The sequence below is a fragment of the Anguilla rostrata genome, chromosome 4, assembly GCF_018555375.3.
Source record: "Anguilla rostrata isolate EN2019 chromosome 4, ASM1855537v3, whole genome shotgun sequence".
NCBI classification, from domain to species: Eukaryota; Metazoa; Chordata; class Actinopteri; order Anguilliformes; family Anguillidae; genus Anguilla; species Anguilla rostrata.
Window position 1 is genome coordinate 58821083 of NC_057936.1, and position 14222 is coordinate 58835304.

The window sequence follows — 14222 nt, forward strand, 5'->3', positions numbered from 1 at the left end:
TTCCTGGCATTCCAATTAGAGTTGAGTATACAGTGCAGGGTGCTTGTTTTTCTGGTAGTCCTTGGCTCATCTATGATGAAACTTCTTTGAATGTGGATGCATGTCTTGCATCACCTATGCAGTTTGTTTAAGGGTTACTGAGTTACTACTTCTTGGAACACACTGACATTTGCAATTGTCTCACTTTTCAACAATTGCAGCAGTTTTTATTTCCTATTTGTGAACAGCAGATAAATGCATTATGTGCATTTCACAGCAAAACTGTCAAATTAATGGCTAAATTTAGTTGCAAAGCTTACACAATTTTGTTTTCCAATTCGAAGAGGACACCATTGGTGAGGGGACGTTGCAGAGGGACAGAACCAGTGAGAGGGAGAAAAGAGTGACAGAATAAATGAAGGACAAAATAAACCTTCAGAATCGGAGAAAAACACTGGTAACTGTTGTTGCTGAGAACTAGATGTTTATTCCTTTTGATAGACCTGTGCATCCCACAAAGGTTTAAAACCAGAGTAAACTTGTGTGAAAGGGAGGAAAAACACTGTCAGTCTTGCTACTTGTGTAAATGACAGATATAATCACTACTTGTGTAAATGACAGATATAATCACTTAACGGAATTTTATTTATTTACATGCACTAAGAGATACATTTTGATTAAAATACAAAATCATGGAACACATAATATAAAACTATTCTCATTTTTGATTAATACTGACCAGTAAAACATCCTGTAAAATTGTACGGGACATTAAATCTTCTACACTTTCCTCAAGATGAACATATAGAAAATGAGGTTCTCTGTATTCAAGACTTCTTTCGTGAAGTTCAATCTCACAATCACACATATGAGTAAAGAAATCCAATACTTGTGTGAATTTATACACTTTTATACAGGCTAAAACAGGAAGTTATAGTCTTGCTCCAGAAGGTGTTTTAATGGAACAGCCTCCTGGTAGTGTAAAAGACTGCTTGCATTAGGGGGTCTGCACAAGGTTGCCAGGCTGAACAGTGGATTCCCCCTCCATCTGTAGGCTGCCCGGGAGAACAGCAGACCCTCTTCCTGCTTCCTGAATTACTGCCTGCACAGGGGATCCCTCCTCTGTCACTAGGCCGACCATCGGCCCTCCCTCTGTGCCGACTGTCTGCAAGGTCGAGATTCCCTCGTCCTCTGGTGGCTCCACAGTAGAGAACCCAAGGGAACCGATGACCGGTGGAAGAGTACTTGAGGCATCCCCTTCATCCTGGTTCCCCCTTCTCTCAGCAGTGAACTCAGAAAGGAAGAGTGTCTCAATCTGTGTCAGGAAGGTGTTCACCACATTGTCCGGCAACGGTTCTAGAAAATTCCTCAGTGAAGCCAGCATCTGCGGACAGAAGCCGTGAGAGATGGTGCACCATTCCAGTCAGAGCAGCAGGCATAACAGCAAGCCCAAGAAACTCATTTTCAATGCATGTGTTACATGGGTCTTGCAGGTTCTGAAGTTGCAATTAGCTGCCAATTTACACATGAAATATAGTTACTTCAAAACTGGACTTCTATTCACACTTAAGAGAGAACTAAAATATATGTTAAAGGGTTCATAGATCTATTTGGCCAATCCTTAGTCAAAAGGAAACAAATCAAATGAAAAGCTATGAATAGCACTTTTGAATGGTCATCTCAGTGTGCCTTTAAACTTTAGTCTACAGTTCATTTCATTTCCATGGCATATTTGCCACTTGATTTCCATGCTGCATTTGGAAGTATGTTGCAACAGCCTTGGGACAGTTTCAAACATCAGCAGGTGGCCTCTGATAACAGTGTAAACAGACATATTACTTCTGGTCACATGATAACAAACCAAATCAGAGGCCGTAGGGCAAGAGGTCAAGGGACACTTCTAACAAGCATCACTACTAACTCGACGATACTTAAGTCTAACAGCAGATTTTTTGGTGCTTTTGCATTAACATTTCTTTAACAAAATTGCACATTCCTTATATCTTCAGATCTATTTGAACATATCGGCAATGTAAGCTTGTTAAGTATGGGTCCAGAGTCAAGAAATATTGATGACATAAAGATCCATTCATCTGATCGGCTTATCATGAAAAATTTGCGGACTTCGTAGTTTTTTGCCAGCTTTGAACTCAATACAATGTTTAATTAACAAAGTGATTCACCTCTAAGTGTAGCCCATTTTTTAAATTCTTAAATAGATTTTATTGAACCCGGTCTTATCATTTATTTTCTCTAGCTTGGCAAGAAGAAAGAGCCCGCCACAGATTTAATTAAGAAAAAAACTTCAGGGACTTGCTAAAGGATTATTCAGAGGATTAGCACATTTGTTAATCAAGCCATTATCGCATACCCTGCATAGGATATGCTGTCAGTGTGTAATGCACGTGTGTAGCCAAAGTGGTCTGGAATTTTCCATCACAGGAAATATTTCCACACTATAACTGGTGATAATGTAAACAGAAATGTACTAGCTCTGTCCTCGTGTGCGTCTCCCTGGCACCACACTGACTTGGGCTGCACTTACTTTTTCCAAGCAGGTGAGGTGAGAGTCTCGACGAAACAGCCTGTCCATGGGCACACTCCTACAAAAGACAAAAACCGGCCCATTTCAAAAACAGGAAAGGCATTGAAGGACTTGTGACCCTGAGGTACTCTCAGGCTGATAAAGTGCAGATTCACTAGGCCTCGCTGGTGCTCTGAACAGTGCGTGAGCGCGACCACCCTCGCGGTGACCATTATAAACGGTCCCGGCCTGCCTCGTGCGCTCGCTCACCCGTGCGACAGCCGGTACTTGTGCACCACCCACTGGGCTCTCCTCAGAACCTGGGCCCAGTCCGGCTCCTCGCACGACCGGTGGATCACGAATCGGAAAGGCAGCTCTGCGGCACGCGTGGAAAAACAGATCAGACTTTTTATGCAGAATAACACATTCCTCTTAATCGTCTCACGGTACACGCCAGGCGGGACGGATTTAAGAGACGTACTGTGGGAGCCGGCGGGACCCTCCTCCTCGCTCACTACCAGGCAGGTGGTCTGAGAGAGGGGCGAGGTGTTGCTGGGGTTGTAGGGGCTGATAATCATCCCAATGAAGGGGGCTCCGCCTCTTGAGAAGTAACTCTGAAATCAGACAATGAGAATGACTCAGTACATAATATGAAACAGCAGCTACTGTATGTGACAAGCTCCCGTGAGTCATGCAGAAAAAGCAAAGTATCTACAAAAGTATTGCTGCAGCAGCATTGTAAATGTACAGTGAGCTCCATAATGTTTGGGACAAATACATATTTTTCTTGATTTGGCTCTGCACTCCATAAATTTAGATTTGTAAACTAACCATATTAATTGTTTAATGCGGATTCTCAGCTTTTATTAAAGGGTATTTTATACATTTTGGTTTCACAATACAGAAACAATATAAACTGTCTGGAACATCATTAAGAAGAAAGAGAGCACTGGTGAGCTCAGGTCTTGTGAACAGATGAGACTAAGTTTCACTTCAGTTTTTTATTTTTAATAAATTTACATGAATACCTTCCGAAGGCACTGTATCTAAAAGTCGATAAAAATCCGAGCAGAGCAACGAAGTAAAACACGCATGAATGAGGAGGGAAACAGAGGTGCGTTCTCTGACCTGGTACTTGGCCTGTGTGTCGATGTCCCGAAGGGAGGGGTTGGGGTCGAAGGCGGGGTGGGAGTGGTACCAGCCCACCACGCTGTAGCCGTGGCCGGCCAGCGACTCCGAGGCGTGGGTCTGAGAGACTGGGTCCATCTCGCACTGCAGTCCCGTGCTCACACTGTTACAGGGCTCCGCAGCACAGATCTGTGACATCACACGGTACATCATCACCTCTGCGTCGTCACCATGAACGTCCACGCTTACATCACCACGACCTCCCCAGCCTGTGCCCCATAATCATCATCATCATCATCTCAGTAACACTGCAGCATTACTGTAAATTTCCTTCATCACCACCTGAAGCATCATGATCATGAACATCCACATTTACATCACCACCACCTGCCCTGCCTGTGCCCCATCACCATCACCATCATCATCATCATCATCATCATCATCACTGGAAGACGCCGGGGTGCTGCCGTTCTCACCTTTAACACCTTTTCTCCTTCACTGTACTCTCCCCCAAGCAGCCCGATGACTTCTCCCATGGACACATGGGCATGCTGCGTAGAGAAGCATTATACTTACACACCGCTATCCAAAAATTGTGAGTGTTCAGTGGTACTATTGTGGAAGCAGAAACAAAATGGCCATCTTTATTTTATGCATGTAGTGAACATACCATGTCCATCACTACAAGTGCTTCTGCACAGACTAGCACCCGGAATGGTTCCTAGGAGGAAGAAAAAACAGACTTACATCAACATACTTCAAAATAATCTTATAAAATAGGGCATTTCCTTTTAATTTTTTAATGTGTAAAGTTCATTCTAAATGTTTGGACATTTTTTTCAAACATCGTTTTTTTCCTTTGTGTCTTTTGAAAATAAAACATCTTTAAAATATAACCTTTTTCTGGTCTCCAAAAGCCTGGCAGGGGATGAGCTGAAAGGGGTCAAAGGAGCTGGTGGGAGAGTCAGAGGAATTTGGTTGACAAGTTGACCAGACAAGGTCTCATTCATAAATATATGATTGAAAGAGGCCCAACTTAACTGGATAAAACTACTACTAATACTAGCATATAAAAGAAAACACTGGAATGTACGATGAGGTGTAATGCCTGAAGTATATTACATTTTTTTTCAGTAAGATTATATCCAATGTCTGAATCAGTAAAGTGTATTAATGTGTGTGTGTGTGTGTGTGTGTGTACTTTCAGTGTGAGGACCAAAGAGAGGAAGGGTGAACTACAGTGGTGAGGTACAGTATCTCACCCTTTTGGTCTAGGAATCTTGCAGGGCTTGTGCCTCTTCCTGGATTCTTCCCTTCTCAGAGCCAGGTCCTCTGCACTCAGGTGCTGTAGGACAGAAAACACACACCGTCACATACCGTCACACACAAACACTGACACACACCGTCACACACAAACACTGACACACCATCACACAGTGTCACACACCGTCACACACAGACACTGACACACACCGTCACACACAGACAGTGTCACACACTGTCACACACAAACAATTGTGTAGTTGTGTAGTACACAACTACACAATGTACTGGCAACTACGAATCAGGACCACAAAAAAAAGACTTCTATATCCAGGTCTATATCCAATTACACCAAGGCAAAGTGTGGTGTCTTAAGTGCACTGCACATGGGCAGGTGCCACTCACAGCAGTTTTTCAGTGTGACCTCACTCCCTACCCATCATGCATCTTGCTAGTAAACCTGTTGCCGTGCAGCCCTGACAGCATGCATCCTCGTGCACAAGACAGCAGACGGCACATTTTCACCACCTCGAACGTCTGTCCCTCCAGGTCCTTGGCGTCACACCAGTTTCCCCACGTGTCTCGTACCCGCCGCTTCCTCGTGCGCTGGGGGGGGGGGGGGGTAGAGCGAAATTTAGATTGATCTGAAAACCCCGCACCCTCCTCAGTTTAACCCCCCAGGGGGTCTGCTCCTCGCTCTCACCATGGACTGCAGCCTCTGAGCCAGCTGGAAGGCCTCCAGGGTGTCCCTGCCCTCCTTCGCTCGAGAGCGGTCCACCACCCTGGGCCTGTTGTAGATGGCCTGTTCTGCAAAGTCATACAAGACACTGTGAGGAGGAGGGCGGACACCTTCCTAAAAACACTATATCCTGTGCAGAAGCAGAGCAAGCAGTCGGTAATAACAGTGCATCCAGTCAGCGAGCATTACCACAGTTGAAGTTGATGGCGCCGATGAGCTCCAGGTATGTATGTATCCTCCCTATACAGTTCACGTCGCCGCAGTTCTTCAGGCCTGGTCGCACCGATGTTTTATTCAAGTACTTGGGTTTGCTCTTCTCCCTGTGAAGGGTAAATGCAGCCAGATACTGAGATCTGACTTACGGGTCCAGATCTACAAGCAGAACTGAGCCCAATACTGGTAGGCAATATATAACCGTGGTCCAAAAAGGATGTATATTAAGTTCTTAGCAGCCTGACTCATCAGCATGCTTTCTACTTTTTATGGAGAATCTAGAATTCTTGCATTTATTTTAAAGTATACAGAAGGAAAGAAGTATTTTATATTCAACTGCTGTGGCTAAGCTAAATGCGCTCATCATTCGCCCATTTTGTCTGATCGCTGAGATCGGAGTTAAGAGGTAGCATCAGAAAACCTTACCACTGGTCCAGGATGTAGTTCCTAATTTTTAGGTATCTTTCAGGGGTCTTCGACGGGCGGCCTTCAAAGAATTCAGAGATGGCCTGTTTTTCCTCTTCCGCGATGGCACCAGTGTCCAGATATACTTCCTGCTCCGGAGGCTTTAGCACCTCCTCCTCTTCCCCTTCCTCAAGCTCCTCCTCCAGCTCCGCCTCCCTCTCTGAGAGAACTACAAACACAAAGAACAAAGCATCAGATTATCCCATTGTTGTCGCCAGTACACAAGTACAACAAAGCACACAGCGTTCTGAGGAATTACATAGTTTAAATAGAAGGAACAGATAATAAAGGGGAAAGCTTATTTTGGGAAGGGTGTCAGAAGAAGAGAACAGACGAGTGAATATTTAGGCAGACCTGCTCCATCGGTGTCCTCGCTCTCATACTGGGACCCTCCACCAGGGCTGCCAGACTGGCAGGCTGCCAGACAGTCCTCTCCCAGCACTGGGGAGCACTGAGCCCACACATGACATGCACTGTCTGCATGGGAGTGAGGCTCCTCACTGTAGGGCTGCTTTGAGGGCTGGGAGGAGCCGCTGGACTGGGGGGTGTGGGTGGAGGGAGACGGGGGACTCGGGCTGGGCTCCCCTTCGCTGTCCACCTCCTCCGAAGCACTCTGCTCACAGGGCTCCATTTTGACGCCCGGGAGAGGAGCGTCGCTGGTGAGGTCATCTGTGATGTCCACGTCCTCGTCGTCCGACAGCCTCTCGATCCTCACGGCATTGGCCAGCACAGCGGCGTGACCTCTGGGCGACCTGTCGGAGCTGCACTCCGCACCTGGGGGCACCCCGTTCAGGGACCCCTGGGAGTCTGCTGCCACTGCTGGCATGGCAACATCTGATTTCGCCTGAAGTAAGATTCAACAGAAGACATACATAGCCTTGGTGGAAAACAAGCACTGCTTATCACATACAAGACATTTCAAAGTACCAAATACAACAGATTTTTTCAGAATTTCATTAAGACACTCACGAGACAAATCTGACAAACTAGATTCCAAGTCTCACAGACCAAATATCATATAGAATTCAACAATAAAATTGCTTTTACCTAATGTCTAAAATATGTCACAGTCTGACAGAATGTATCAGGAGTACACTACAGCATTACCTTGTTTTTTAAGTACTGTCTGGCATAGCTTTTCACCTGCAGAACAGTACGGCTGCCAATCAGCTTAGCAATCTTTGTCCACCTCCGGCCAAACTGAGCCTGAATCCATAAAAAAAGAAACCAAACCAGATCCTGGTTAGCCAGCTGGATTACTGTTTGGATTTCAGACTGGCAAGAATTCCACCACAGTCTGACATATGAAATTTCAAATACAGAATTCACATAATTTAGTTCTGAAACAGAAATTTTGATATTAAATAACGTTTTTAGAAACAACATAAGACTATGTAGAAAGACATATATAAAACAATCAGAAGTGATTTTAAAACAACCTGATATGCTTTATAAATTGTACGTATAATAAGCTCAGAAAAGAGCATACCAATCCTTTTTCAAAAAGATCCTTTTCCTCTTGTGTCCATCGGACAGGTGCTCCAGCAGGCTTCACAGGAGACCTGGAAGCCATTACCATCAGTACAGTTTAAAGTTTAAATACTTACACAGTGCAAAATAACACAAACATCACAGTACCTTGTAACCATTCAAGTCTGTAAGCATTTTGATATTTTAAAAAAAATAGGACAACTTTACTCACGTCTTAACTTTCTGCTTGTCGCCAGTCCAAATGCTCTTGGGCAGCTCCTTACCAGTTAAATAATACCTAGCCAGGTTAAGAAAACAACTACATTCCTACAACAATCAATTATTACAAATTTGCAGGAACAATGTTTGGGCCTTAACATTCAATAATTGAATAATTTAAGTTTCCTTTCATTAGTCAGTGAAAAAACCTCCAATAGTCCCAGAAAGGATACTCCTCCTCCAGAAGCATGTTCTCAATGACCTCTCTATTCTCAGCGCTGATGGAACTGTCCAGGGTCCAAGGCTAGAAACACATGAAAACTTAGGACATGAGCATGATAAAATGCAACAGCACTTATTGAAACAAACATTTTTTTTTTAAATAACTGCGGTGTGTGTTGTGTTCTTTGCATGCAAAACAAAGTACAAGAGACAACAGATTCAAACAAGCTGCCCAAAAATAGCAAGTGTTCTCCAAGGTAGATGAAACAAGACATAAACAGTCCCTTACAAGAATTCCACTATTGGTCCTCCATGCTGTTTGCAAATATTGATGTTCCTGGAGGATGCCTCCTTCCATATTGTCCCTGATATACAAGAGAATGGACAGTATGACATACAATATTAATGAAGGGCTTGGATAATCACAGACTGACACTGCAGTTCTCAATTTGTCAAATAAATGAAAATTTACTTTCAGTATACGCCTTAAAAGTTGGCACACAGATACACATGTTAACCAATGGACAAAAACACATAAGCATACCGATGAGATTTGCAAATATGCTAACATTTATAAAATGAAATAACTGTTGAGACGTTTGTTTCAAGTAGTATTATAGATCTGCCAAGGCTCTACATAAAACAACTTCTGATGCAAGGATTTTAGCTAACTTATCTGTAGCACATTAATGGAGGGCAGGTAGGACCTTTAGCAGGGCAACACGGGATGTGTACGATAGCATGCAAGCTAGCTAGTCCTTTCCTTCCCACACTTTTAGCTAATTATTATGTGAATAAAGGAAGCGAGCTAGTAATCTTTCTTTTAGTGGACATTAGCCCAGATAATGTGCTATTGAGAGCTTTAACATGATACAAACAATGTTATAAAGCTAATCATCTATAATACAGTCCACATGCTTTCTTGCGCCATCTATGACAATAGCGGGACATTTAGCGAAAGATAGGTACCCATCAAATCTAAAATAAGAACTAAATGTACTAGGCAGCTAACCAGTGGTACCCCTTTAGCTTGCTAGCTAGCACGCTAGTAGATGGAAAGGGGTGATTCCATTAGCATTAGCTAATCTTGCTAGCTAGTTAGCTGCTTAGCTCACCTAGCTATCTTAGCTAAAAAACGACACCCAATCGATGCATTTCTAATGAACTAATACTCTATTCTTGCTTGCACACATCTGGCATTTACAGTTCCACAGACGCAGTGTTTGCTCCAAGTCATATACCTCATATTGACTTCAGTTTCATCTCCTTCTATATCCACAATGTCCAATTCATCTGCCATGTTAGCTGTCACAATGCAAAAACAAATTACAAGAGCTGGTTCAGGAGCGCAGAAGGACTGCGCCCCTGTTGCAGTGACACCACGTGGCAGGGAGTTTGAAGATCTTAGCAAAGTAAGCTACTGTATTTGGCTAGGATGCTTCTGGTAGCAAACACGCTTGAAACTCTGCCGACATTATCAAAACTGCACGAATCGATTATGGTTAATCAACTATGTACGTGTGTTCAATATGAATTTGCATATAGCTACAGTAATACGATATAAGTGTGTTGTATAATGTGGATAATCGCATACAACAGCACGACTGCAGGGCGCATTACTGCCACCCAATAGTACAGGGAATGCTATTACGCTAATGGAAGACATAAGGCAAGAACTCTCTGCCAGGGCTTACAGTGATTCCATTTTAGGAGCATTTGCTCCTGAAAATGCATGTGTGCTAACAGGATAAATAATTTAGGAGCACATATATCATACTTAATTTTTCAGCTTAGGAACGCTTGGGCTCCTTGGGGAAAAAATGTTAGCGTAGAACACTGTCGGCACACGCTTGAAGAGATCCCTTCGATAAGTAGACTGCGTTCACTGCAAATTCTTTCGGCGATAATGTATGAATCCCAGTGTCAGCCAGTTTCATATAGCTGTATTCTATAATACTAAACGTGAGAATGACAACATTTTCTGCAAAGTGTCTTGGGAGTTCTACAGGGTTGGCATGAACCAGTGAATCATTTTGCGTACGTTAGTTTTATTACAGATACGTCAAACGTTGCTACTTATTTACACACGCGTTATTTACATATATATATATATATATATATGTATGTGTGTGTCCAGAACAGGTCATACCCACGTTACCTTGTCATGTGATGTTCTTATCGGTCCTAACTAAACACGAAGTATCACAGAATATAATGTAAGGCAATGTTGAGCTTGTGCATCTGAGCTGAAATGAGAAATTTAATTGCATTGATGTTCACCACTGGAAAGGGTCATTATTTTGAGTCATGAGCGGTCCTCTTCACTGTGCATTACAGTAGTGTAGAATGACTTCTACGAATGCACCAGGCCGCTTGGTATATCATAGTTGGATAACCCCTTGAATGTGGACAAATCTGGATACTGACAGTAAAACATCTGTAAGTGCAGTATTTTCTCAGGCAGGAAAATAATTTATTCTCCCCTCATGTTTCTACAAGTAAATGTTTAATTTAGCCCTCTTTACTGCTGCTTCTCCTATAAAATATTAATAAAATATTTAAATAAAATTTACTGCAACTATTTGGGGCCAGAAACCCGCATTTCCCACTTCTCTCTTTCAGCCCATCTTAGCTCATCCTTTCTCTGACAAGAACAAACCAAAATGTTAATTTAATGGGTACTTGAATCTGCTCATTTAAATGGGCTTGGGGTTGCAAGTTCACACAAAGGCACAAAACTCTCAGGAAAGAAAAACGTTTATTTAGAAATTCACAGTTTCTAATGGCACTACATCTTTGTAGTTACACTTGCTCCTGTCCAAAAAGTTCTGTGCAGCTCCCTCACAGACAAGTAGTGTTCCCATGGCCTCCTGGCCCCTTGCACTGCCTCAGGTTACTGGGGATGCCACACGGAGAAACTCGGAAAGAGCACTTGACATACAAGGTATAGTGTAGAAAAAAAACAAAAGGCAAGAGAATCAACAGAAGTGCACACTGAGCTTGTAGACCTTTCAACAAGAGCAATATTTCTATTCACCTGGTTATACAACACGCACACTGGAGACGAGCCTTCCTTCCAAACACGGGAGTCAAAAAAAAAAAAAAAGGACTTCACAACACTCTCGCATGCACACGCACACAAAACATAGCTTTTTCACCAAACATTTTCAGACTCATTCAGGAGGTACAAAAAGAATCATGATTAGAAGAGACCCCCCCCTGTGTGTGCAGGACACCTTTCATCAAATTGCTTAAAATAATGGTTACATTCAAAATCCATCCAGAGCTTTCCCTTTTTTTTCTTTTATTTTAAACTTTAACTCTTGAACTGGGGGGAATCTGTATACTTTTATAGCTGATAAACAGCCTCTGTCCATTTTAAAAGTAGAGAGGGGTGAATGCAACTGAAACGACGACCAAGATAAATTTCACAAAACCATCAGGCACAAGACACCGCGTGACAAGGATGCTAGAATATTTTTTATAACTTAACTTTAGCAAGACAAACAGTCAAAAATGGATAAACAAAAGCAGCTTGTTTTTACAGAGGGACATGGTGGCTATGCAAGAAATGACCTGGAGTGTGTGGAAGCAGTGGAAAGAGGAGAACTGTACCGAGTGAAAGCTGATGAGTAAGAACTGGTTAGTCGGAGTGCTGCACATTTGTTACAGATACGCCATCCTCTTGAGCACACAACGGGCAATCCAATGAACTGTAGAGCTACTCAGAACACACACTAAGCCTTCAAAAAGCCTGTCTTTCCCAGGGCAAAGTATGAACCACATCAGTCTTCCTCAACCAACGGAAACATCCGAGGCTTAACGTGTATTTAAAAGAAAATGATTGTTCCAGTATACGTGAAATGGACCATCTCTTCTAAAATCTCAATCTCATTAGGCAATAAGATGATGCATCCAAGAACAGGTATACAGTATATATATATACACACAAGTCTTTCTGCAGGGGCCTAAGGGTCCAGTCTTTTCTACACTGTAAATTAAATGAAAAGGAAAAAAAACAAAAAGAGAACAAAGTGGACACCTGAGCAAGCGTGCTGGCCAGCGTGCTGAGAACGCACAGCATGAGAGTACCGTTGAGAGTGCCATCACTGTGGTCATCATTATTATTATTCAGAAATATTGTAGTTCAAGGACACCGTGGGACCCTGAAGGGGCGGCAGCATGCAGGGCTGTGAACTGCGCTCGCAGTGCAGCCCGGGCGAGGGAAACCTGTCAGACATTTAAATAAATAAATACATAAATAAATCTGCTAGCAGAGCGCCCCCCCGCAGGATCTGTGAGTCGTCGTCATTCTTGTGGTCTGTGATGTGCTCACGCAGACTGGCCTACACTTATGCACTGACCCACGCGCTTCCATTAGTTTGGTCCACAGTAAATTAAATTAAATAAAAAAAACCTCAACTGGATTCTTGGCTGCAGTTCTACATAAAATCCCTTTTTTTCACCCCAACAGCTGTGTAAATGTGTTTGTAATGTATAGCTGGGCACTGACATACTCAGATATTAACCGCAGAGCCGCCGAGCTTACCACCAGCAAATGCTAGCAGAGGCTGAAGTGGACAGCGCGATGTGAAAACGTGGACTCATTCTTCATTCAGCTTCAGTCATTGGATTGTGGTTGCTTCATGAGACAGGCCTATCACACAAGAAGATAACAACACTGGTCCCAACAAGAAAAAAAAAACAAGAAAAAAGAAAGAAAAGAAAAACTGTCACTACTGTTATAGTGTTACACGTTCAGCACAGGAAAGGAAACGGAAGATGGGAAAGTGACTTGTCTTGCTACAAATGTTTCTGACCGGCTCTCGTCTCCCCCCAACGAGCAGCTTCACTCCTCAGCGAAAACGGAAAGGCTGGAACTCTGGCTGACTGCTCGCATGCCCGCACAGCCAGCGCTGGGGTGGAATGCTATCTGCTGATACCCCTACCGACGCAACAATGTGCTAGTTTCGTAGAAAAATTCACCCACGTTAAAATTTCTTTTTTGTTTTTTCTCTCCCCCCCCCTCCATTTTGTTGTCTGTATCTTTATAACATTGCTCTTCAGAAAACAAAGCTCTAAAATGGACAAAAAGGCACATAAACAAGGAGAGGTTAAGAGAACATGGGAGCAATGTCTTTTTTTGGGGGGTGTGGTCTATGCCCGGGAGGTCTTCCTGCCGTCCTGTCAGGAGTTCCTCTCTGTCCTCTGTTGCTGATGGGCAGGCCTGACCGTCCCAGGCGACCCAGTGAGACTGGGCGCGCTCGGCCTAGTCCACGCCCTGGCTCCGCCCCCACACCGAGAGACCGCAAAAGTACCAGTCTGCTCACTGGGTGTCCCTGTGTGTGCGTGTGTGTGTGTGCCTGTGTGAGTGTGTGTGTGCACGTGTTCACATGTCCCTGTGTGTGTGTGGGGGGTGGAACAGTGAATGAGCAGTGAGTCCCTGGATACGGGACAGGCGAAGGGGGGGGGGGGTGCGCCTCAGCGTCAAACGTGGCCCGTGACTGCGGTCACCCCGAAGGTCCCCACGCTCATGTCCTTGTTTCCCTTCATGAGGTCCTCCAGGGTGGGCATGGAGGCCGCCCGCCCCGGCAGCGCCTCCCCCCCGTACCGGCCCTGCTCCAGCATTTTGGAGCGCCGGCGCTTGATGGCCCTCTTCTCCGTGCGGGTCCTGGGCGGGGGGTGCCCGTTGCAGAGCCGCGAGCAGGTGGAGATGCCGCAGAAGTAGGACTCGTCCGAGTGGGACGACCCCTCCGAGCTGCCCTCGGACGTGGGGTCCTTGGACGAGGACGCGCCCGCCTCCCCCGAGGACAGGAAGGCGGCGTGGGGGGGCGGGACGCCGTTGCACTTGGGGCCCCCGTTAGCTACTGCCGGCGCGGGGGCGGACGGCTTCAGCGTCTCCACCCGCTCGACCTTCATCTTGCAGCGCTTCTTCTGCGCGGGAGAGAGGCTCAGTTACACAGGGCCTGAGGAGGCACACGGCAGCCATCTATCAAACGC

At 44.6% G+C, this 14222-nt stretch overlaps 2 protein-coding genes across 6 annotated transcripts in view; both read right to left on the reverse strand.

Moving 5' to 3' along the window:
- Positions 1-443: 443 nt before the first annotated feature.
- mysm1 (Myb-like, SWIRM and MPN domains 1) lies at positions 444-9620 on the reverse strand. Of its 3 annotated transcripts, none has more exons than XM_064333525.1 (20): positions 9464-9620; positions 8512-8587; positions 8234-8304; positions 8014-8079; positions 7801-7873; positions 7419-7517; positions 6666-7155; positions 6273-6480; positions 5823-5953; positions 5598-5701; positions 5423-5500; positions 4894-4976; positions 4529-4583; positions 4302-4352; positions 4108-4182; positions 3632-3820; positions 2985-3117; positions 2774-2879; positions 2525-2582; positions 444-1363 (listed from the first exon to the last, which is right to left on the reverse strand). In XM_064333525.1, exons 1-20 carry the CDS (start codon positions 9520-9522, stop codon positions 977-979), a joined length of 2592 nt encoding a protein of 863 aa, XP_064189595.1. In that variant the 5' UTR covers positions 9523-9620; the 3' UTR covers positions 444-976. The 3 variants fall into 3 exon arrangements, with proteins under 3 accessions (XP_064189595.1, XP_064189597.1, XP_064189596.1); XM_064333527.1 differs by lacking the exon at positions 9464-9620 and adding an exon at positions 9338-9362; XM_064333526.1 differs by lacking the exon at positions 9464-9620 and adding an exon at positions 9130-9205.
- A 1341-nt stretch (positions 9621-10961) lies between these two features.
- suco (SUN domain containing ossification factor) overlaps positions 10962-14222 on the reverse strand; it is a 41419-nt gene continuing 38158 nt past the window's right edge. For all 3 annotated transcript variants that reach the window (XM_064333523.1, XM_064333522.1, XM_064333524.1), the window contains one exon: positions 10962-14156. In XM_064333523.1, the coding sequence (XP_064189593.1) occupies positions 13710-14156 (447 nt within the window). In that variant the 3' untranslated portion in view covers positions 10962-13709. The remainder of the gene's footprint in view (positions 14157-14222) is intronic.